Below are 18,864 nucleotides of genomic sequence, written 5' to 3' on the forward strand. Positions count from 1 at the left end.
CTTCAGTTAAATTTCACGTAACCCAAGACTTAAAGGGGGCTTCACATTAAAGCTGGTATTTATCCTAAAGGGAACGTCTCCACATGTAACACATCTATATCAATTCTTAACAAGCTTTAAAACCAGGCTTCGGGCAACACAGTTTCCAGATCAGCACCAAAGGGGAAAACAAAACTAGCCTTGCAACTATTTGCAGGTAGACCAGATCTTCAATAGCGTTTACATTTAACATTCTGGTATACCTGTTTCTTTTACTGGGCTAATTAAGATCGAAAAAGATTCCGATTAGAAATCGTGAGCATTATGAATTTCAGCTAGGGGCTGAAGATTTCTGTACTCTTCTAACAGGCAGAACCGATCACCCCATCCCTCCCAGATTGCCATCGTCTGAACATCAGCCTGAGCCAGAGTCTCTGTTTTTCTTTCGGCAGGTGGCTGGCGAGCGCTACGTGTACAAGTTCGTCTGTGAGCCCGAGGCGCTCATCTCTCTCGCCTTTCCTGACAATCAGAGGCCCAGCCTGAAGGCCGAGTTTGAACGCTACGTCAACGAGGAGGACACCGTGCCTCTGTCCCACCTGGATGAGACCACACCTTACCTCCCCGAGACAGCCGCTGGCAACATGGGTGCCCAGCCCTACTCTAAAGGCTACATGTACTAGTGCCGCCACCCCTCCCTCCTGCACACACTCCCCCTTGTATATATGGCTATGGTGTTTTGTTTAAATTAATCCTGTTAGGGACTTGAGGTTTTAAAAGCTGTATTCTTCTCACTTCTAAAGACTATTCTATCCAGACACATGACAGTGGTTAACTGATGCTTAATAAAATTACAATATTAATACTAAGAAAAGCACTCTTCCTTTGGAATCGTAGTGCCCTGTGTGCTTGTATTATAATGCAGTTCAGCTAGTCTTTCCACTCTGAGTTTGGTTTTGTAACTAAGCTCTGACTTGTAAGAAGTCTGTAAGAACCATATTTTCCCCCCAAAATAATAGATCACACTTCATGTTCATAAGGTAATGCATACCTCAGTAAGTTAACTCATGAAGAAAATGTTTCTTTAGAAATATGGAAAATAGCAAAGTCCAGTTTGCAAAAGTTGTTAGTATGCAGCACGTCCAATATTGTCCTTTTATTTAACCACCAACAGAACATAATTCCAGTGTGTTATATATCACTTAACAGACAAGTCCGATGGGTCAGTCTTTTCTTGTGCTAAACCTTGTTTGAATAGTGTTGTAGCCAATTGACAAAATTCTGTCATCAATATACACATACTCAACCAATATCAAAGAAGGTTCAAAGGGTGGCATCACATGCTTCAGCAATAATTTATTTGCTTTGAGCAATTGATTTCCAGCTCCTGGCAAGAACTTGTTAGTAGTTGCAAATATACATAAGGGACTAGATGCAATCTATTACTTATTTACTTAATTCAGTTTTTATGCATATAAGATTGAAAGAAAGGGATATCACCAAAACACAGACTCATGTTTGTCCAGCACTGTGCACAGACAGCCCTGTTAACCAAAGAGCGCAAGTAGTGATGGATTGGTTTTTTAAAGCCAGTCTTCATGCACTCAAGCAGTGTCACCCATAATGTGCTGTTACCAGGCTCAACAGGAAGGGGACAGGATTGATGGGAAGGCAGAGAGCCAGCACGCTCGCAGAGTCTAGTGGGTGTGACGTGAGGGCTACCATAAGGCACCCAGATGGCGCTTCAGCCAGCCAGATCTGTAGAAATCTGTCAGGAGACCCTGCTCATGGCCTTAAACAGCACATGACTGAGACACGCTGGAGAAATAAACGGGCTGTCACCACATCATTAATAAGGTGCAGAATGAGACTTCCTGTGCCGTCCCAAAAGGAAGAGGGGGGGGAGGGGGGGGTAGAGAAAAGACCCGACTGGCTTGCGTTCTGTGTCTGCCAGCCTTTGTGACATAACAGCTTTTCGGGCGCAAGTTCCCTTCTGTGAGGCGAACGCTAGAAAGCCTGGGAAACTGCACCGACAGCACTTCAATCTCTGCTGTGGCTGGACCGTATCGAACGGCCAAAACTGACACCTTACAAAGCACACGTACAGCAGCTGCGGCAAGTGAACTTCAAAAAACAAAATCCCCAACCAGCCCTCATCATAAGAGGAGGAGAGCAAAGGTAAAAGCCCTAGCATGTTCTGTTCTGGAAAAAAAACATCCAATGACATATTTACAATATTTTACTAATTATTGCTTTCATAAAAGATTTTAAAAAAATAAGATGGCTGAAAACTAGAGGAATGTAGCTTATCACAGCAGCTTGTATTATAACGTTGAAAAGTAGGTCTGATTTTCTTCCTACTTATTGAGCTGAAGCAACAGTAAACCCTACAGTATATTGACTCCAAGGACCTTGACAATACAAGACCTAAACAGTTCAACCAGGTGAACAAACCATCTCTATCCTCTTACAATCAATGCTTTCAGATGATCACCCATAGAAGAAACACCGTTAATAAAAAAAAAAACATGACATCACATTTTGCGGGCAATCGTATAAGCACACCTGCAATGGCTTGAGGCATGGAGCTCTCAAATCTCTTTGACTGACTCATCCTGCTATCTTCAAGGTTTGACTTCAACTGCAACTTTTGATGTGGGCTTTTCTCTGCTGTAGGTCCCACTAATTTATGGGTCTTCAAGACTGCCCCTTCCAAGGGCAACATTTCAACCAGCACCTAAGGGTGATTAGTAGAATATAGATTCAAAAAAGTATCAGGGTTTTTAAATCTTGATATTAATATGAGATTACTACTTTTGGACTACATAAAAGTGCTGATTTAATTAATTAATCAACTTTCAGACTATATATATAATAGAAAGCTGTCTTCCAGATAAATTACAATGACAGACAACAGACTAACCCAGTTCATTTATATTTTAACTTAAAAAAATGACTGTATTGCATTAAACAAATAATTGTACTAAAATAGGAGGATGAATTGTTTTTTTTAAAAAGTGATTTAATGAGTATAGAAACCGACACGATACAGATTGACAGCACAGTACATCAATACATTTCCAGTAGATACAGAGAACTTCCAAAATGTTGTAAAAGAATATATACAAAATCCTTAAGATTTCCTGTAGTTCTGTTTTTAAACAAAACATACAAAAAAAGTGTTTTGGCTGCTTTGCTTCTTCCATGGATTCCTAAGAGGGATGGAGTGGCTCCCTATGACTCAGGCTGTGTTTTTGTGTTTGTTTAAAGTGGAGCTCTGGAACTTTTCAATATCCTCTACACATTTGTTTCTCAGAACGGGGGGGTTGGATCCTGTACATTCTGCAAACAGTTCCAAAACAGCTCTAACTTTGCAGGAAGCAAGTATAATTAAATTAGCACGAGCTTCTTTTATGATGTCCATTATATTTTTTTCTTTATACAAATCAATGTCTCCCACCACCCACCTTCTGGTTCTTGTTATACTTCAACTGGGGGCAGAACGAGAGTCATAGATGCAGAGATCTGACCGCCTGTGTGATGAGTACAAAACGCAGTCGCTGAGACTAGACCGCACAATGGCAACAACGGTATATAAATGCATATACAATTATCAAACTAGGGGGAACGATCATAAATTTGCTTTCCTGACATGAATTGTAATAGAAAACCAGGGGATATGAGCAGATTTTGGAGTTATGATTATTCAAACCTTACAGTTTACTGAAGAATAGATGCAGGAACCTTTTCAAACTCGTTTATGAAGACACTCTCTCATTTTGGTTAAGAATTTTTTTGTCCCACTATGAAATTTACCTCAACATTTGCCAGGAGTCCATGCACAAAACAGTCTGTACAGTCATACAAACACAAGGTTTTAAGTGAACTAAAATTATGAAACAAATGCTTTCATAATTAAAATCCATAAACAATATATAACCATCCTTTTCTTTGCCACCGTATAACAGCAAAGAACACCTTAACCCACAACGCTAAGGTAAATAAAGTAAAGAAGATTTCAGCAGATCTTTCTTTATATGGTCCAAATGAACTAAATGGTCTTCCTCCTCATCTGACCTCACACAACCTGCAATGTTTTAATTATTCCAAAGCACACAATGCCCTGGAAACGTAACAAATAACCATCTGACTACACAGATGCCATCCAGAAGTACTCAGTCCCACACATCATAGTAGTAGCTCAAACCGCATCTTAGAGGGGTTTGATGAAATGTAAAAGAAAAAGATTCATCCAAAAAAGCTACTCTTTTAATATCCTGAAGGTGAGAATTAAAAGGCTGTTCAATGCCAATGTTGTTCTGGTCTTTTTGAAAGAAGGCTAGAGATATAGCCCAGTCGTAAACAAGAACAACAGAGCTGTCCAGCTGTTGTGGAAAAACAGCCCCCTGTCTTTCTATCTCACAGCACAGCTTTGATCGCTCAACCTCCCTTTGGTCCTTCGAGCCTGCAGCGCCCCCTAGCGGCGCCGGAAGGCCCTGGAGATTCTCCAGGCATTAGGCTCCTCGTAGCGGTTGTACAGGGGCTCGAGCCGCTGCTGTTTCTTCTGCTTGCTGAGCTTGGTGGGATCCGACACCTTGAAGAAGGCTGGGGCAAACTCCACCAGCCAGCGTGGGTCGATAGTGGTCACTTCCCTCATGTACTCCTTGGTGGTCAAGACGAGCTCGTGGTACACCACCCTGCAGGGGCAGAGCCGGCAAGTGCATGCATTAAAGCTCACAGGTCCTCATTAACCCTAAAATTTCCCCGATGAACAACAAATGGCCTTTTCATGTTTTCAAAACATTTTGTGTTTTTCAATACTCACAGTAGTTAGAAAAGTCAAGACAATATTAAGGCTGCCTACAATTCTACAGCACTTTGACCAAGACAAAAGTCTGCATTAGAGATGATGTATTTACACAGCAGCACCGCATTATTTCAATTGCACACAAAAAATGAAATGCCATGAGACACGCCTCCGAGTACGAAGAATGGAATTGTATTGACGGACTGGCTCTAAAACATTCCCGGACTTTATTACAAAGTAATCACTTACCACTCTGGCTGCCTGTTGAAGAGCGCGCTGGAAGGGTGAATGTAGACCACCTGCTGATCAATGAGGGTCCGGTAGCCCTCCTGGGGATCCTTCTTGGCTGCATTTCTGAAGAAGCCACTGCAGATGGCCTTCTGCACTCGCACGGTTGCCTTTCCACAGGACACCACATCCAGCTTATGCCTGGGAAACACACAATAATAATCTACCTGCCAGCTACAGAAAATAAACCATAGCAAAACATGCACCATGCTTCATGTGAAGTGTTTAAGGTAGCATCCTTCTCATATCTAGGGTAAAAAAAAAATAACCTGTCTTCCTAGATCAGGTGTTAAGTCTTTCAAAAGTTTATGGGATCACAACTTACGCTGTAGGTTTTAGACATAAGTTAACTTGCTCTCCAACACAGAAATGGCTGAACACACTCCATTCCTTCAAAAAATCGTGAATAAAGTTGTCCTCCAGAGCCCCCTCCTATCCTCACCTATCCATGATTCCCAGCATTTGTTTGCGGATATCCTGGGCTCTGCGCAGAGAGCGCGCCTGGATGAAGTTCTCGTAGCACCAGGGGTTGGAGAACTTGTTGTTCTTCCAGGAGTTGTAGACAGCTAGCAGGGTAAGGTGGTCTCCCTCAGGCTGGTGGAACTTGGCCTTCTTCTGGTCTGCTAGGGCCTGCTTGTCCTGAGAGATAGAAAGAATAGAGGAAAAACTCTTCAGCGGTACACCTTCTCCAAATTTCAAAAATAAGAGGGGAAATACACTGCTACTCTTTATCCAAAAGCACTATTCACAAGGAGCTTAGTGTCAACAAATCAAGTAATTATATCAAGTGCAAAACACCAAAAAGGTTTAATTAAGATGAAAATGTTTTCTTCAGTAACTTATGCTAGGATAGCTCATTGGCAAAGATCAGTCAAGTGGTCAGTCACTTGGTTAAGCTCAGTCTTAAACATTAACAGCTTTTAATATTAACAACAATTGATGAAGCTATATAAATAAAACAACTTGGCATTTATAGGTTTGCCTGTTTGTCCTGTGGTCATTGACTGCACTTACCTTTGGTCTATAAAACACATTCTGCACTGAGAGCATAGAGACTATGGTCAGCATCTCTTCACTGCAGCCCAAATGGACAGACATGATGAGCATCTTACACAGCATGGGCTCCAAAGGAAACTCGGCCATCTGACCAGAAAGAGAGAGAAAGAAGAGAACACATCACCAGATGCGCAGAATAATTTATGGGGATTCTCCGCCACCTCTCTGGCAGCACATTACAACATTGTCCCTGTATCAATGCCTACTGCAGTCATCTTGAACAAACATGGGCATAATTCCCAGCAGCCATCAGTGAGACACTGTCATACCCTGCGACCCAATCGCGTGAGCAGCCCCTCATCATCCAGAGCTCCCAGGGTGTACAGCTGCTCCATGGCTGTGATCAGAGTCTCCATCGGAGGCGCGTCCATGAAGTCAAAAGACAGGAGGTCATTGATCCCCATTGCCTGGGAGGGGTAGTAAAACAAAAACAGTTAAGGAGAGCTGATTTCTGCTACATGAATTGCAATGAGATGCTGATTGGCGTGCCGACATTAGACAGGCCACACCTTTAGTTAAGGCCAAGATCTATGTGCTCTAGACAACATAGTTGGCCATCGGAGACAACCACAGACAGCCTATTTTGAATGCAACTCTAGTCGTGTGGATTCAACAGCTCAACAATAACTGTTGATACTGTTCACTGATCAGAAGAATGGATACTCTGCATGATACAGAGTCTCTACCTCTTTTCATCCATCTGTTAAATATGTGAGGAAATTGAATGGATACTCATCAAAATATCAGGGGAAATTGATTTCTGAATGTGCAATTTCTCTTTTAATACAGGGAAATTTTGCCATACTGGAATCTATTTCACACTGAACTGAATTATTTATTTTGTATATCTGTACAATATGTATTTCTGCAATGTTAAGATTTTACTGTTAACTGATTGCGAGTCATCCTAGATGAAGGAGTCACTTAAAAATAATTATGGCAAAAACTGCAATTAAAAAACTGCTGCACCAAATTTTAGAGTTAAATCTTTCCAGCAAACAGTGTTCCAAAAAAATAAGTTCAGTAAAGCCAAGAAGTCATATGATATTCATGATGTCGCACCACAGGACTTTTATTTAAAATGCCAGGTTTGTGTTGAGCTGGATCCAGCATCTACTGTTTCTCTGATGTGTGACTGAAAGCAGTTTGGGACTGGATTGCATCAGCACTAAGCACTAAAACATAAGACTTGCACAAGGGCCAACTTCAATGGAGCCTCTGCCCCAATGAACACAGGGCCCTGCTAAGTCTAAACTGGTTGGCCTACGTTACAGCACCTGGAATGAATTGATTCCTTCCTGTTAGTGCACTAAAGGCAGCTTTACCTTCAGAGACAGCACCGTGCTGGCCAAGTTGGTCCTCTGAATCTCAGGCACATTTGTGGTTAACATTTCATCTCTGTAGGCACGCTCTGTATACAGTCGGTAACATTTTCCAGGACCAGTTCTGCCAGCTCTGCCTGCTCGCTGTTTCGCCTGAGCCTGAAAAAAACAAATATATAGAGAGAATCTCTTCAGACAAGTGGCACCTAAAACTCCATTATGTGGATTTCCATTATATGGTTCTTTACCAACAACCCTCCAGAGATTCAGACATTCTTAGAGGAGAAAACTCATCACTGTGTGACACCAGAAGACAGAAAGTAGCTTGAAAATAATTGACAACGTCACATTTTCTGGACTAAATGATTTAGTTCTATGCAGTTATGAATGATCTAGCCACAGACCAAAATGCATTTAAGACTTGAGTTATGCAAAACATAGGGGAGAAGGTATGGGGAGAGTGATTTGCTAGCTTGTCAAAAGCTTTTTTTATTTTTTATTCTTGATATGAATTCTGATGAGCTCTCTCAAAACATGTCTATTAGGATATAGATTTAAACAACTCATGGTTCTGAACTGTAAGATTACCTGTGAAATGGGCGTCACCACCAGTTGATCAATCCCAGTCTTTGAGTTGTACACTTTTTGTTTCACAAAGCCTGGATCCACCACATAGTAAATCCCATCAATAGTCAGAGAGGTCTCTGCAATGTTAGTGGCAATAACCACCTGAAGAGAGGATACAGGATTTCTATTAACAAAGCCTATTCAACAGCATACATTAGCCACAGCAGCTGTAATGCAACATCTGTGCTGTGTCTCTCACACATCCATGTCTATACTCTTGCCTGTTATCTACCAAAAGTATGAAAGCTCTAAGCACGACGCTCATTATTACTTTAGAAAGCCACAGTGACAGGGACCTACTTTGCGGCTGCCAGGAGGAGCAGGATCAAAAATCCTGGTCTGCATTTCACTGGGCAGAGCAGAGTAGACTGGAAGAATGATGAGCTCTGGGACATCAGGCCCCAGAGACTTCATCCTCTCGTATAGGATCTCGCAGGCAGTGTCGATCTCTTCCTGCCCAGTAAGGAACACCAAGATATCACCTGTCAGGAGAGAATTTAGGAGATGGTTAGTTTTCCTATGATGATAGTACAGCACAACTTAAACTGTGATTAACTAGATCTTGTGTATTTTAGTGATATTTCAGCCTTTAAGACCTTGAGAAACTAAATAGTCAAAAGCACCTTTGTAAGGTTAAGCTTTTGCGTTAATTCAAAGAAAAAATGAGAGGGACCAACTTGGCTTCTCTGCTATAATGCTTAGTCTTGTTTTGCAGTTTTCCCCTGTGATAGGAGAAAGCCTGGCAGTGCCAGGTAGCTCCCAGTGATCTATTTTCTAACCTGGAGGCTCAGTCAGATGGATCTGCATGACTGTGATGAGGCTGGCATCCAGGTAGTCTGTCTCTGGCTCCTTGGTGTAAAGGACTTCTACGGGGTAGGTCCTGCCAGGGATTGTGAAAATAGGTGCTTCATAGAAATACTGGGAGAACTTCACTGCATCCAGAGTGGCTGACGTAACAATCAGTTTCATGTCCGTGCGCTTCTGCACTGTCTGCAAAAGGAGGAAAAGCATGTTTGAAAAAGCCCCAATTTCACAGCAGTCCACCTCACTCCCACCAAAATACGTGCTCCTCAATTTACTGTTATTACATCAATGTTGAATTCTTGATCAGTAGCCTTTAATGTTTAGTCCATAAATCTGTTTTTTGATTGCTTCTGAAACATGTTACATAACACTTTCAATGCATTCAGAACTTCAAAAATATCCTTAAATCATTATAATTCAAATATAAAGAATAATGTCTAGCAATCTTGTTACACATCGAAAGATTTTTGTCCTTACATGAAAAAAACATAATGCTTGATTGCTTAACAACAAAAACAAATTGTGAGGAGAATGATTTGCATGCAATATGAAAATTACAAGCTCAGTATGATATGTAACCCAGTTCAAAGCTTCAAAATGGGAAGATAACCTTTTTTAGCAGCCCGAAAAGCACATCAGTGTGAATCGTTCTCTCGTGAGCCTCATCCAGCATGATAATGGCATACTGTCCCAGGTCCGGATCAATCAGACACTCTCGAAGAAGCATACCGTCCGTCATGTACTTAATGACGGTCTCGGGGCTGGTGCAGTCTTCAAATCGAATAGTGTAGCCCACCTGAAGGAGAAAATGGAAGGAGCTGAGCTCTGCAAACCAAAGTTCTGCATCTCTGGACAAGCCCAACGAAAGTACAAACAACATGGCTGCCAGTGAAATCCACTGAGGACATAAGTGTTGCAACTGAGGCACAAATGCCTTTTAGGACATATCTATGAGGAAAGTTCCACCAGTAATTACTGAGCGGCAGTCATCTGTTTTCACCAGACTTTCAATTACACTGCAACAGCCATGTTACAGAGCTTAAGAAACACAGCAGCACCCACCTCCTGGCCCAGACAGCAACCGTACTCCTCAGATACTCGCTTGGCGACGGACATAGCAGCCACACGGCGAGGCTGTGTGCAGCCGATCTTCCCTCGCGTCGTGTAGCCGGCCTCTGCCAGGTACTGGGTGATCTGCGTGGTCTTCCCTGAGCCCGTCTCGCCAATGACAATCAGGATCTGGTTGTCATGGACAGCCTGCAAATAAGCAGCAATCAGCATTCCTGCACTCACTTTGCATTAATCAGAACTTGGCATTCGGTAGTTCTGATGATACTAGACTGCTATTGCAACTGAAAGAAATTCTGAGATCTGCGCTACAGGAATCTTTGATGTTGTCTTCAAAAACAGAAACAGAATTGCTAGATCTCAGATGCTGACTATCACAGTTGGGAAACCCAGATCTAAAACAGTGAATTTTATTTATTTTTTCTAACCTATGGGAATGAATCTTCAAGCCGATCCCAAAAATAACTATTCCTTTGTCAAGTCTGATGACAACGAACTTGACTCCAACAGCAGTTTGCAACACAGATTGACAACGACTTAGAGCCAAACCCCATAATCAATAATGTACACAGTAAAGTGGAACACCTTCTTGGAAGCCCCATTATCACTGCTAATATTTCGACCTTCCACTTATTATCATAATGAAGATATCCTAATCTGTTAAGAGATGAGGCTTATCTGCAAGTTTAATCACTAATGAGATAGCTACAGCTAACCTTTAAGTCTACAGTCTTCCCTCACAATTGCGAGAAGTGTATACAACATAAATTCCTAGCTCCTACCTGTCTATAGCAAGACAAAGCTGGAATAGTACTTCTTTAACAAAATATGACCTGAACACGCATTCCCTTTGATAATGACCCATCAACTAGAGCAGGCCTACCTGAATGAGTTGCTCCTTTAGTTTGTATATGGGAAGGCTCTCTCTCTGCTCTAAAATGGAAAGCTGCGTCTTCTTGCCGTAGGAGGCCTTGTTCCCCCCAAAGGCATGCTTCTTCCACTCGGGGATATCATTGGGCATCATCCCGATACCCCGCATGTTGGCAGCAATCTGCCTGCCCTCGGCTGCCAGGACAACAGTAAGGTTAATGGATGTGAAGCTCAGGATGATCAGCGTAATCACACTGTTCAGAAAAACACCTATAGAAAGTATCCACTAGAAAAACACCACCTCCGCCACAACCACTATTTACCATGGAAAATACTGGAGCTAAACATCTGTAGTGGCTCTGCTGGACACTCTTATCTAACACTGCAAAGTTTACGAAAATAAAGACTTTAACAAGTCATCCACAAAAAGAGTAACTATTAATCACCATCTAAAGTCCAGCTTTTCTGTACTTTACTCAATGACAATTAATTTGTAGAAGTCCTGACCACCAATTTGTCTATACATTTTATAATGGGAATGGCAAATAAACTCCAGCAATTGAAATTCTCTTTGACTAGGACATCAGAAATATTTTAGTTCTTCATTTTTATATATATATTAACACAACTTTATTCTGCCAAAGAAGTTTACAAGGATGGACCCGTTATTCTACACACAGCTGATAAACTCATTGTATATTGATTTAAGAAAATCACAGCCAAAATGAATGCACAGTTATGTTTCCAGTTATCTCTTACAGAGACAACAAATAAACAAACATGTGACTCTGAATAGTCAATTTTGTTCTCTGTTGACTTTCCAAAGAGATTTAAAATGCTCACATTACAATGTCTGACAGGCTAGTTATTGCCATCTTACCATCAGGCAGGGGATCAACCCAGTGCTTATTGAGTCCCATAGGGATGGAGTCCATCTCAGCCTCACGCTGAGCCTGCTTCATCTCCCTCCTCTCCTTGGCCAGGGCACTCTGCATCATAGCAGCCTGAGACAGCGAGCCATCAGGGTTCTGCAGGAGAAAAGCGATCACTTCATCAAAGGGAGGTTCAGACTGGGGGACTGGCCAGAGACTTGTATCAAATGGGACATTACACAATAAAAGACTTCTTACTGCTTGGAAGGCCCATGAAAAACGTCCAGATATTGGTCAGTGATCATGAAAGGTGAGGCCCGGCACAGGAGTGATGTGTAAATTTTCTGAAATGATTACCTTGACAATTTTGACAGGGCTCATGTCCATGCTTTGCTTAGTGTGTCCTCTCAGGAATGGAGGCTCCTCTTCCACAAGCTCAATTTCCAGGTCCTCATCTACAATAAACAGTTAAAAAGCATTTGGCTGTTATAAAGTATTCATTAGGATAAAGCTTCATAAAATGAAAAACATTATTTTGCAGAAATATTGCATTATATGGAGAGTGGTCAGGATAAAACTGATTTAAATATTTTTAAAAGGGTCTCTGCAAGAATTTAGATAAAGATTATTATTAGACAAAATGTGACTGCAGCACACTGGAATCTAAACTCTTCACACAGTCTTGTTGAGGCAGAATGATAAATGACAGGAAGCTGCTTTCAGTGCCAGTCTGAGAACAGAACTGAAACCGATTCCTCACCTTCTTCGTCATCTACTTTGGGGAGAATGCCCGTCTCTTCATCGAAGTCTGGGAACTCCTCTTTTGAAAGAACGTTGGCTGCAATCATCTGATGACAAAACAGAAGAAAAATTCACAAGCCTTTCAGACTTTAACAATTTCAACAGTGCAACCAGTAATACTTCTGAAAGGCAAACCAATGTCAAATAAAAGTATTGTGGCTCTAAAGATTAATTTCACATTCACATGTCTCTAAAAATCTGAAATAAAACTCATACGCGACTAAAATATCTTAAGCTAATAATATATATGAAGAATAACTTTTTTAATACAGCTTTCCCGTTTATCCTAGTCATTTACAATGCAATGCTGCCTCCTGCTGGATTTAAATATTATTTACCACATTTTAAGTCAAAGCAATTTAAAGCAGTTTGAAAATATACCGCTGAACTGGAAAACAGGCTGACACAGTGCATTATTGCCCAGGAAGAAAACTCTTACCTTTAAAGCTCTACTGCAAAACAATTACAGAAGAGCCTAAACCTTAAGGAATCATTGCTTTCTAATACACAACAGTTTCATCACTAAAACCAAAAATCACTATAATCTAACGAATCCCTGTAACCGTCACTATAACAAAAAAAGACTCCATCGGTATATTTACACCCCCGGGCTAAGGGCGAGCAGAGGGTCACAAGGCTGCGGTCCGACGGCCCACCTGCTTGATCTCCCACTTCTCCGGGTCCGAGATCTTGGTGAGCCTCTTCCTCTCGAGCGAGTCATCCTCCACCTCGGGCGCGCTGACCAAGGAGAGGTGTGTGGGCCGGTCAGGGTTCCTCATGGTCGTCTCCTCACTGCCCTCGCACCCCATGTTCCGTCTTCTGTTGGGATTCAGGTCCTCCCCTGTCTCCTGGTCCACATCCTGCAGAAACACCAGGGAGACTATGAAGACACAGATCCAATATTGCAAAAAATACAAGAAGCTGTTGGGAAAAGCCCAAACCAGGACAAGCAACTGAGAGGACAAAGATGGCAAAGTAAATTCTGAGGATGGGCAACTACATGCTTCTAACTACATTGTGGGTGTTAAACTCAGGGCACCAGTTTGTGGTCTTGCTTTGCAACATTTATATGACAAAAATGGTGGTCTATTTAATGTATTTTTTTGTATAGCATCTTCAAGATGGCCGCATCATCCTTAAAACTAAGGTGATCTGAAGACACATTTCTATACAATTTAAAAACATTTTAATGCTGGTTAATTTTTCAAATGATTATTTGTTTCTGAAATGGATCACAGCACAAAACATCCACCTCCAGTGGACTGCACTGCAGCTTGTCAGAAAAGCAAGCATTTACCATGTTACATATGCAACAGTAGTACAGTTATTTTTTAGCATTTTCAACCAATTCCAAAGTTGTACTATCTTACCTTCATACTGAGACTGGTTTTAGAGCCAGTAAAGGACAGCACCTTAACCTTGACCCTCTGACCTTTGCTGACAACATCTGCAACATTGGCCACTCTCCCTTCTCTCCTGAGCTCAGAAATGTGGACTAATCCTTCCCACCGTTTCCTGCAAAGACAAAGTTATGCATGCATTAGTTTGCATTTCCTGTGTATGATTACTGCCATCTGACTGATATAAAATCTATGATTCTCTGCTCTTACAAATGTGCTTAAAACATATGTTGGGAGCTGCAACAGATAAACCATGCTGAAATTTGTAAATGAAAAAAAATAATTGTCTTTGCCTATCCTAAAAGCAGAGATCTTTAGACATCTAATTAAGAGTCTATTTACCAAGAACTGTTTTATTTTTAAAGAAATTAAAATAAACATAGGTAGCGTCTTGATTATAAATAACATTTTATTAAAAATATATAGCTAGACTTCAATACACTGTTCTAACATCATAACTACATACACCTCTGAGCTCACGTGCCTTGAAGACAGGTTTATGAAATGGGAGACCCAACTTCACATGCAGTCATCATTCAGTGTTCACAAGAAACAATCATGCATAAGGAAATCAAATTCTCTCCTCACAGACCTCAGTCCCTCGAGCTGCACGAAGCACCCAAACTGCATGATGCTGGTGACTTTGCCGTTGTAGATGTCCCCAACCGAAGGCTCCTCTGGAGGGGGACGGTCCACATGCTTGTCCTTCCAGCGGTCAGCGGCCCTGTCCTTGTCCCTGCGCTCTCTGCTGGGGCTGGGGGTCCGGCTGCGGGACCGACGGCGGGATCGCGCCTTCCCTCGGTCCCGGGAGCGCGAGGGGGATCGGGACCGGGATCGGGAACGAGAGCGATGCCGCCGCCGCCGGTCTCTGTCCCTATCCCTGTCCCTGTCCCTATCTCGGCTCCTGCTCCGTCTTTTCTTCCTGCCGCTTTCATCAGACCTGCAGGGAAACACAGGGAGCTCGGGGTCAACGCAGCACGGCGCTTAGGGGAGCAAAACCGGCGAGATGGCAGACAAAGGTAGAAATACAAATGAAGATTAAACGGCTGCATCAAACTGCAATCAAAGCTGAGGCCACCAGTCCAGGAAATGTAATTTGCAGATCAGCATAAATGCACTAATCTAAACGTTTTAAATAGAAGAGTTACTTTGAATACATAACTGCTAGGCATTGGCTTCATGAAAATTAATCAAACCCTGAACAGCAGCAGCAGAAACAAACTGCTACTTCTCAACACCATGGTGCATTTTTAGCACATGTTGACAAATGCTGAGAAAACATTTTATATTCAGTGGTACAGTGACAACTTGTTTCCTAGAGCTCTGTCATTGCCACTGCATGGGATTTAGGCTGGTACACAGGAGACCCCACCTCTGCTTGCTGCTCTTAGCCGTGTCTGTGCCACTGACGCTGGGCATGAACGCTTCCAGCTCCTTCATGGCATCAGCCGCAACCTTCACATCATCCTCATCAAGCATGTTCTGTAGCAGAGACAGGCGAGAGAACAAATTATCGAAGATAACAACCTAGTACAATTTATACTGCCTAAGGTTTATTTTACAGTATTTCTAAACAGCTCTGAAATACTTTCAAAATATAAGACTGCTTCTGTTCACCAAGCCCTTAATTGATGAATATTTTGTGTTAATGTGCAAGACACAGGGAAACCTAACTGACCTACTGCTATCTAAAACAAGTAATTTCAATCAGCCTTCAAAATAAATATTTCCTCTTATGAACATCGAAAAACTTTATGCTACCACTGACTTAAGTGAATTTAATATCTAACAGACCTTTATAACATTCAACTACTGGCAGCTGAATTATTCCAATGAAGTGAATCAGCAGTTAGTGTTTGAAATGGTTATTTTTTAAAGCTTACTCTGATAACGGGGTTGTCCGGCCTGCAGAGAGCAGGAAACAACTCCTTCAGCTTCTCCTTCTCTGTCTTCTGTTTGACAGGCACCACAGAAGCTGGAAAATACAACAATACTAAGAAATTGAAGCAGTAAGATCTACCTCTAGTAAAATCAAAATGAGGAATTCTGAAATCTGTCATGGCACACACTTATTGTCGTAATGTAAAGTCATAGTGTATAGTTCTGCTCACTAGAATTACACATTTAACAGCTCATAAAATTCCCTTTACCTCAAGGATTAAATGCCTAGATGTCACGTACTGAAAAAAGTAATTTGTGTTACTAGTAAAATAGCTTTGTGGAGACATGATCATTTTATCTTATTTAAAATCTATTCCATTAAATAGAGTAAGTACAAGTAATTTTCTAAATCTTATGCCATAGCCACAAGGTACCATCATATTACTGATTGTCTAATAGAACTGGTTTTGTGCATGTGAAAATATTCAGACATTAGTTAGTCATTATTCTTTTGCTTTTCATTAATTTAACTTTTTAAATATGTGATAACAGTAATAAAAACTCTGACAACAGTTTTTTAGAGAAACCCTTGTGGAAGGATAGGCCCTCTCCTCCAACAGAAATGTGTTTAAGAAGCACAAAATTTGTTTTCCAGAAAAAAGCCTAATGGAACAATTTACAAATCACACGAAGTTAAAAAAGGAAAAGGTCAAGCCTACCTTTACTTGTAGATGGCTTTGCTGGTGGTCGCATTGTCTGAATCAGCCTCAATAAATTACTGACCAGTGAGTCCTTAAAAAGCACAACAAATTAAATCAGCATCTCACCAGAGTTGCTTTATATACAAGACAGCAGATCTTGAAAAGTGTGACAGAGCAGAGTAGAAAATTAAGACCAGAGCAGGCAAACAGAATAAACTGAAAGAAAGTTAACTTGCACTGTTGGCGTGCACACTAAAAAAGGCCTTCTGTGCAATTTCCAGTGGATTGGGTAAATGACAAAAATATTTCATATTATTTCAAATAGGAAAATGACTAATTGCTATGAATATGGAAGCTGTGCTTGGATGCTGGTCATTGAAAAAAAAAAAGACAGACTTACTGTAAATTCAGCTCCATTTTTTATCAATGCTCCCCTGAAGCCCTCAAAGGTAGGATTCTTCTCTGCGATATTGATCACAAACTCAGCTAAAAAGAAAACAAATATTGGTTACATGTAACACAATAAATTTTATTAACCTGAAACGTAATCTATTTTATATATGTTTAAAAACAATTTTGAGTAACCACAGCCTGCCCATTGCAGTCAAGTGGTCGCTTTTAATCATCTTTATCATCTTTTTCATAACACTGATATGTTCATTTGCTAATAACATTCCTTTAGCAAATATAATTGTCTTACAGCGCCGATGGATTGTAATATCCATCACAATATCCACAATATTAACAATTCTGAATATCGCTACGTACAGCCATTTTGACTCATGTTTACATTTCTAAGATGTCTTTCTTAATTGGAAGTGATACAATATCATGACTCGTATAGTATTCAAGAATATTAAGTTCAATGTAATATAAAGCAAAAGGCAGTCGATTCATAGGACATATCAACAATTATCTATCATTATTAACGTACTACACATTGGTATAAATAATAGCTCTACCAGCAGTAATAATACTGACATTACATGTAATGTGTTACATCAGTAACAACAACAGTTGTGGAAAAAACCGCAGTGGCACGAGTAATACAAGAACAGTTATTCTTTCAGACTTATTGAGTATACGTAAACTTGTTCAAAGCCTCTGAATCAAATTTCAGATCTCACCTAAATCTTTGTCGCTGATACCTAAATGGTTATCCAGCTCCGTACAAACTTTGGAAACCAAAGACAGGTATTCGAGTTTTTCAAGCTCGTCTTCTCCAACATCGACCATTTTCTCAACTCTGCGCTTGGGTTTCTACAGATCCACGAATTCGCACACCCGGCCAGAGAAGGCCCCAACTCCTATTCCTATGGTTAAACGAAAAACGTTGTAGTCGCAACTCAAAATCTCCCAAGAGGGTGAAGTTTTCAAAATAAAACAACTGTAGTCGATAACATCATGTTTTGCTTGAAATGACAACAGCCACCATCTTGGCCAAATTAACCTTTGACCGTCCGGTGACGTATTAATTTACTAGCTTTGGATATTTCTGTATTTAATTTGTATTTAAATTGAAGATTATGTATAGACATATTATATATCGATTACAATAAAAATGTTTAAATACAAATTGCTTAAATACAAAACGACAAGGAGAAAAAGGCAGAGCATTTACAACTACTTCCGGGGGTTTGAGTCTATTTCCGTTTTCTACTTTCGGACTGTCTCGGTGCCTTTCGGTGTTTTACTCGTTTGTCGTCAATATTAACTGATGTGAAATGCACAGCTTTATCTTAACTGTATCTTGATAAAGTCAGATTTAAACCAAATAAAGTGGGAGATATAAAACTGTCCTCCAGTGCAACCACCACTAATAATAATAATAACGAAAACAAAATAACATTATTTACGTTTAGTAGGAATATTCATTAAAAGTATAATTCCGAAAACACCACCAGACAGGTGAATAATATACGGTAGAAATAAGGCTATATGCATTATTATCCGTAACCGTAATTATGATAAATTTTATTGCTTACTATCGTGTTATGATCAGGCTTAATGTCACAGATTTTACAGAAGAGGGCGCGTTTACCTTACTTATCAGATAATCTTTTTCAACTGTAAATTTTCTGAACCCTCTTGACTACCGATTTGTTCCTAGGTCCTGGATGTTTGTGGGGTTTTTTTTTCTTTATTTGATTAACAAGGGAATGGAAAAACAAAGCAAGAATTAAAATGCATTTTGGATTCAATTAAGGGAAAACGATTTTTCACGGGCAAGTGGCATTTAAGAGCAAGTGCAATTGGATGTTTGGTTTAACAACTCATTGGAATGGTGGCATATTCTGTAGCACATTATGTTACCATCACCTTACTTGGACATTGTTGTTTGTTTTTTTTTTGGAAGGGGGTATATTTCTGGTCCAGAGGGAACAGCGTCAC

The 18,864-nt window shown here is 40.7% G+C and overlaps 2 protein-coding genes across 3 annotated transcripts in view; one reads left to right on the forward strand and one right to left on the reverse strand.

The window, feature by feature from the left end:
- Window positions 1-2,965, forward strand: part of etv4 (ETS variant transcription factor 4) — a 43,556-nt gene extending 40,591 nt beyond the window's left edge. For both annotated transcript variants that reach the window (XM_015361988.2, XM_015361989.2), the window contains one exon: window positions 432-2,965. In XM_015361988.2, the coding sequence (XP_015217474.1) occupies window positions 432-659 (228 nt within the window). In that variant the 3' untranslated portion in view covers window positions 660-2,965. The remainder of the gene's footprint in view (window positions 1-431) is intronic.
- Window positions 2,966-2,977: 12 nt separating this feature from the next.
- dhx8 (DEAH (Asp-Glu-Ala-His) box polypeptide 8) lies at window positions 2,978-17,928 on the reverse strand. The gene is made up of 23 exons (XM_006638120.3): window positions 17,601-17,928; window positions 16,874-16,959; window positions 16,492-16,564; window positions 15,775-15,866; window positions 15,264-15,373; window positions 14,484-14,831; window positions 13,862-14,006; window positions 13,148-13,351; window positions 12,451-12,538; window positions 12,048-12,145; window positions 11,699-11,846; window positions 10,832-11,013; window positions 9,943-10,137; window positions 9,491-9,676; window positions 8,856-9,066; window positions 8,377-8,558; window positions 8,038-8,178; window positions 7,453-7,608; window positions 6,397-6,534; window positions 6,086-6,214; window positions 5,514-5,710; window positions 5,033-5,212; window positions 2,978-4,673 (listed from the first exon to the last, which is right to left on the reverse strand). Exons 1-23 carry the CDS (start codon window positions 17,707-17,709, stop codon window positions 4,454-4,456), a joined length of 3,618 nt encoding a protein of 1,205 aa, XP_006638183.2. The 5' UTR covers window positions 17,710-17,928; the 3' UTR covers window positions 2,978-4,453.
- Between the last annotated feature and the right edge of the window lie 936 nt (window positions 17,929-18,864).

Source organism: Lepisosteus oculatus, chromosome 28, assembly GCF_040954835.1.
Source record: "Lepisosteus oculatus isolate fLepOcu1 chromosome 28, fLepOcu1.hap2, whole genome shotgun sequence".
NCBI lineage: Eukaryota > Metazoa > Chordata > Actinopteri > Semionotiformes > Lepisosteidae > Lepisosteus > Lepisosteus oculatus.

Coding starts and splice junctions, on each gene's coding strand:
- dhx8 (XM_006638120.3), bottom strand. CDS start 17,709: ATGGTCGATGTTGGAGAAGACGAGCTTGAAAAACTCGAATACCTGTCT. Junction 16,960..17,600: donor TATCAGCGACAAAGATTTAG/GTGAGATCTGAA, acceptor TTTTCTTTTTAG/CTGAGTTTGTGATCAATATC. Junction 6,535..7,452: donor GCACGGTGCTGTCTCTGAAG/GTAAAGCTGCCT, acceptor TACCCCTCCCAG/GCAATGGGGATCAATGACCT.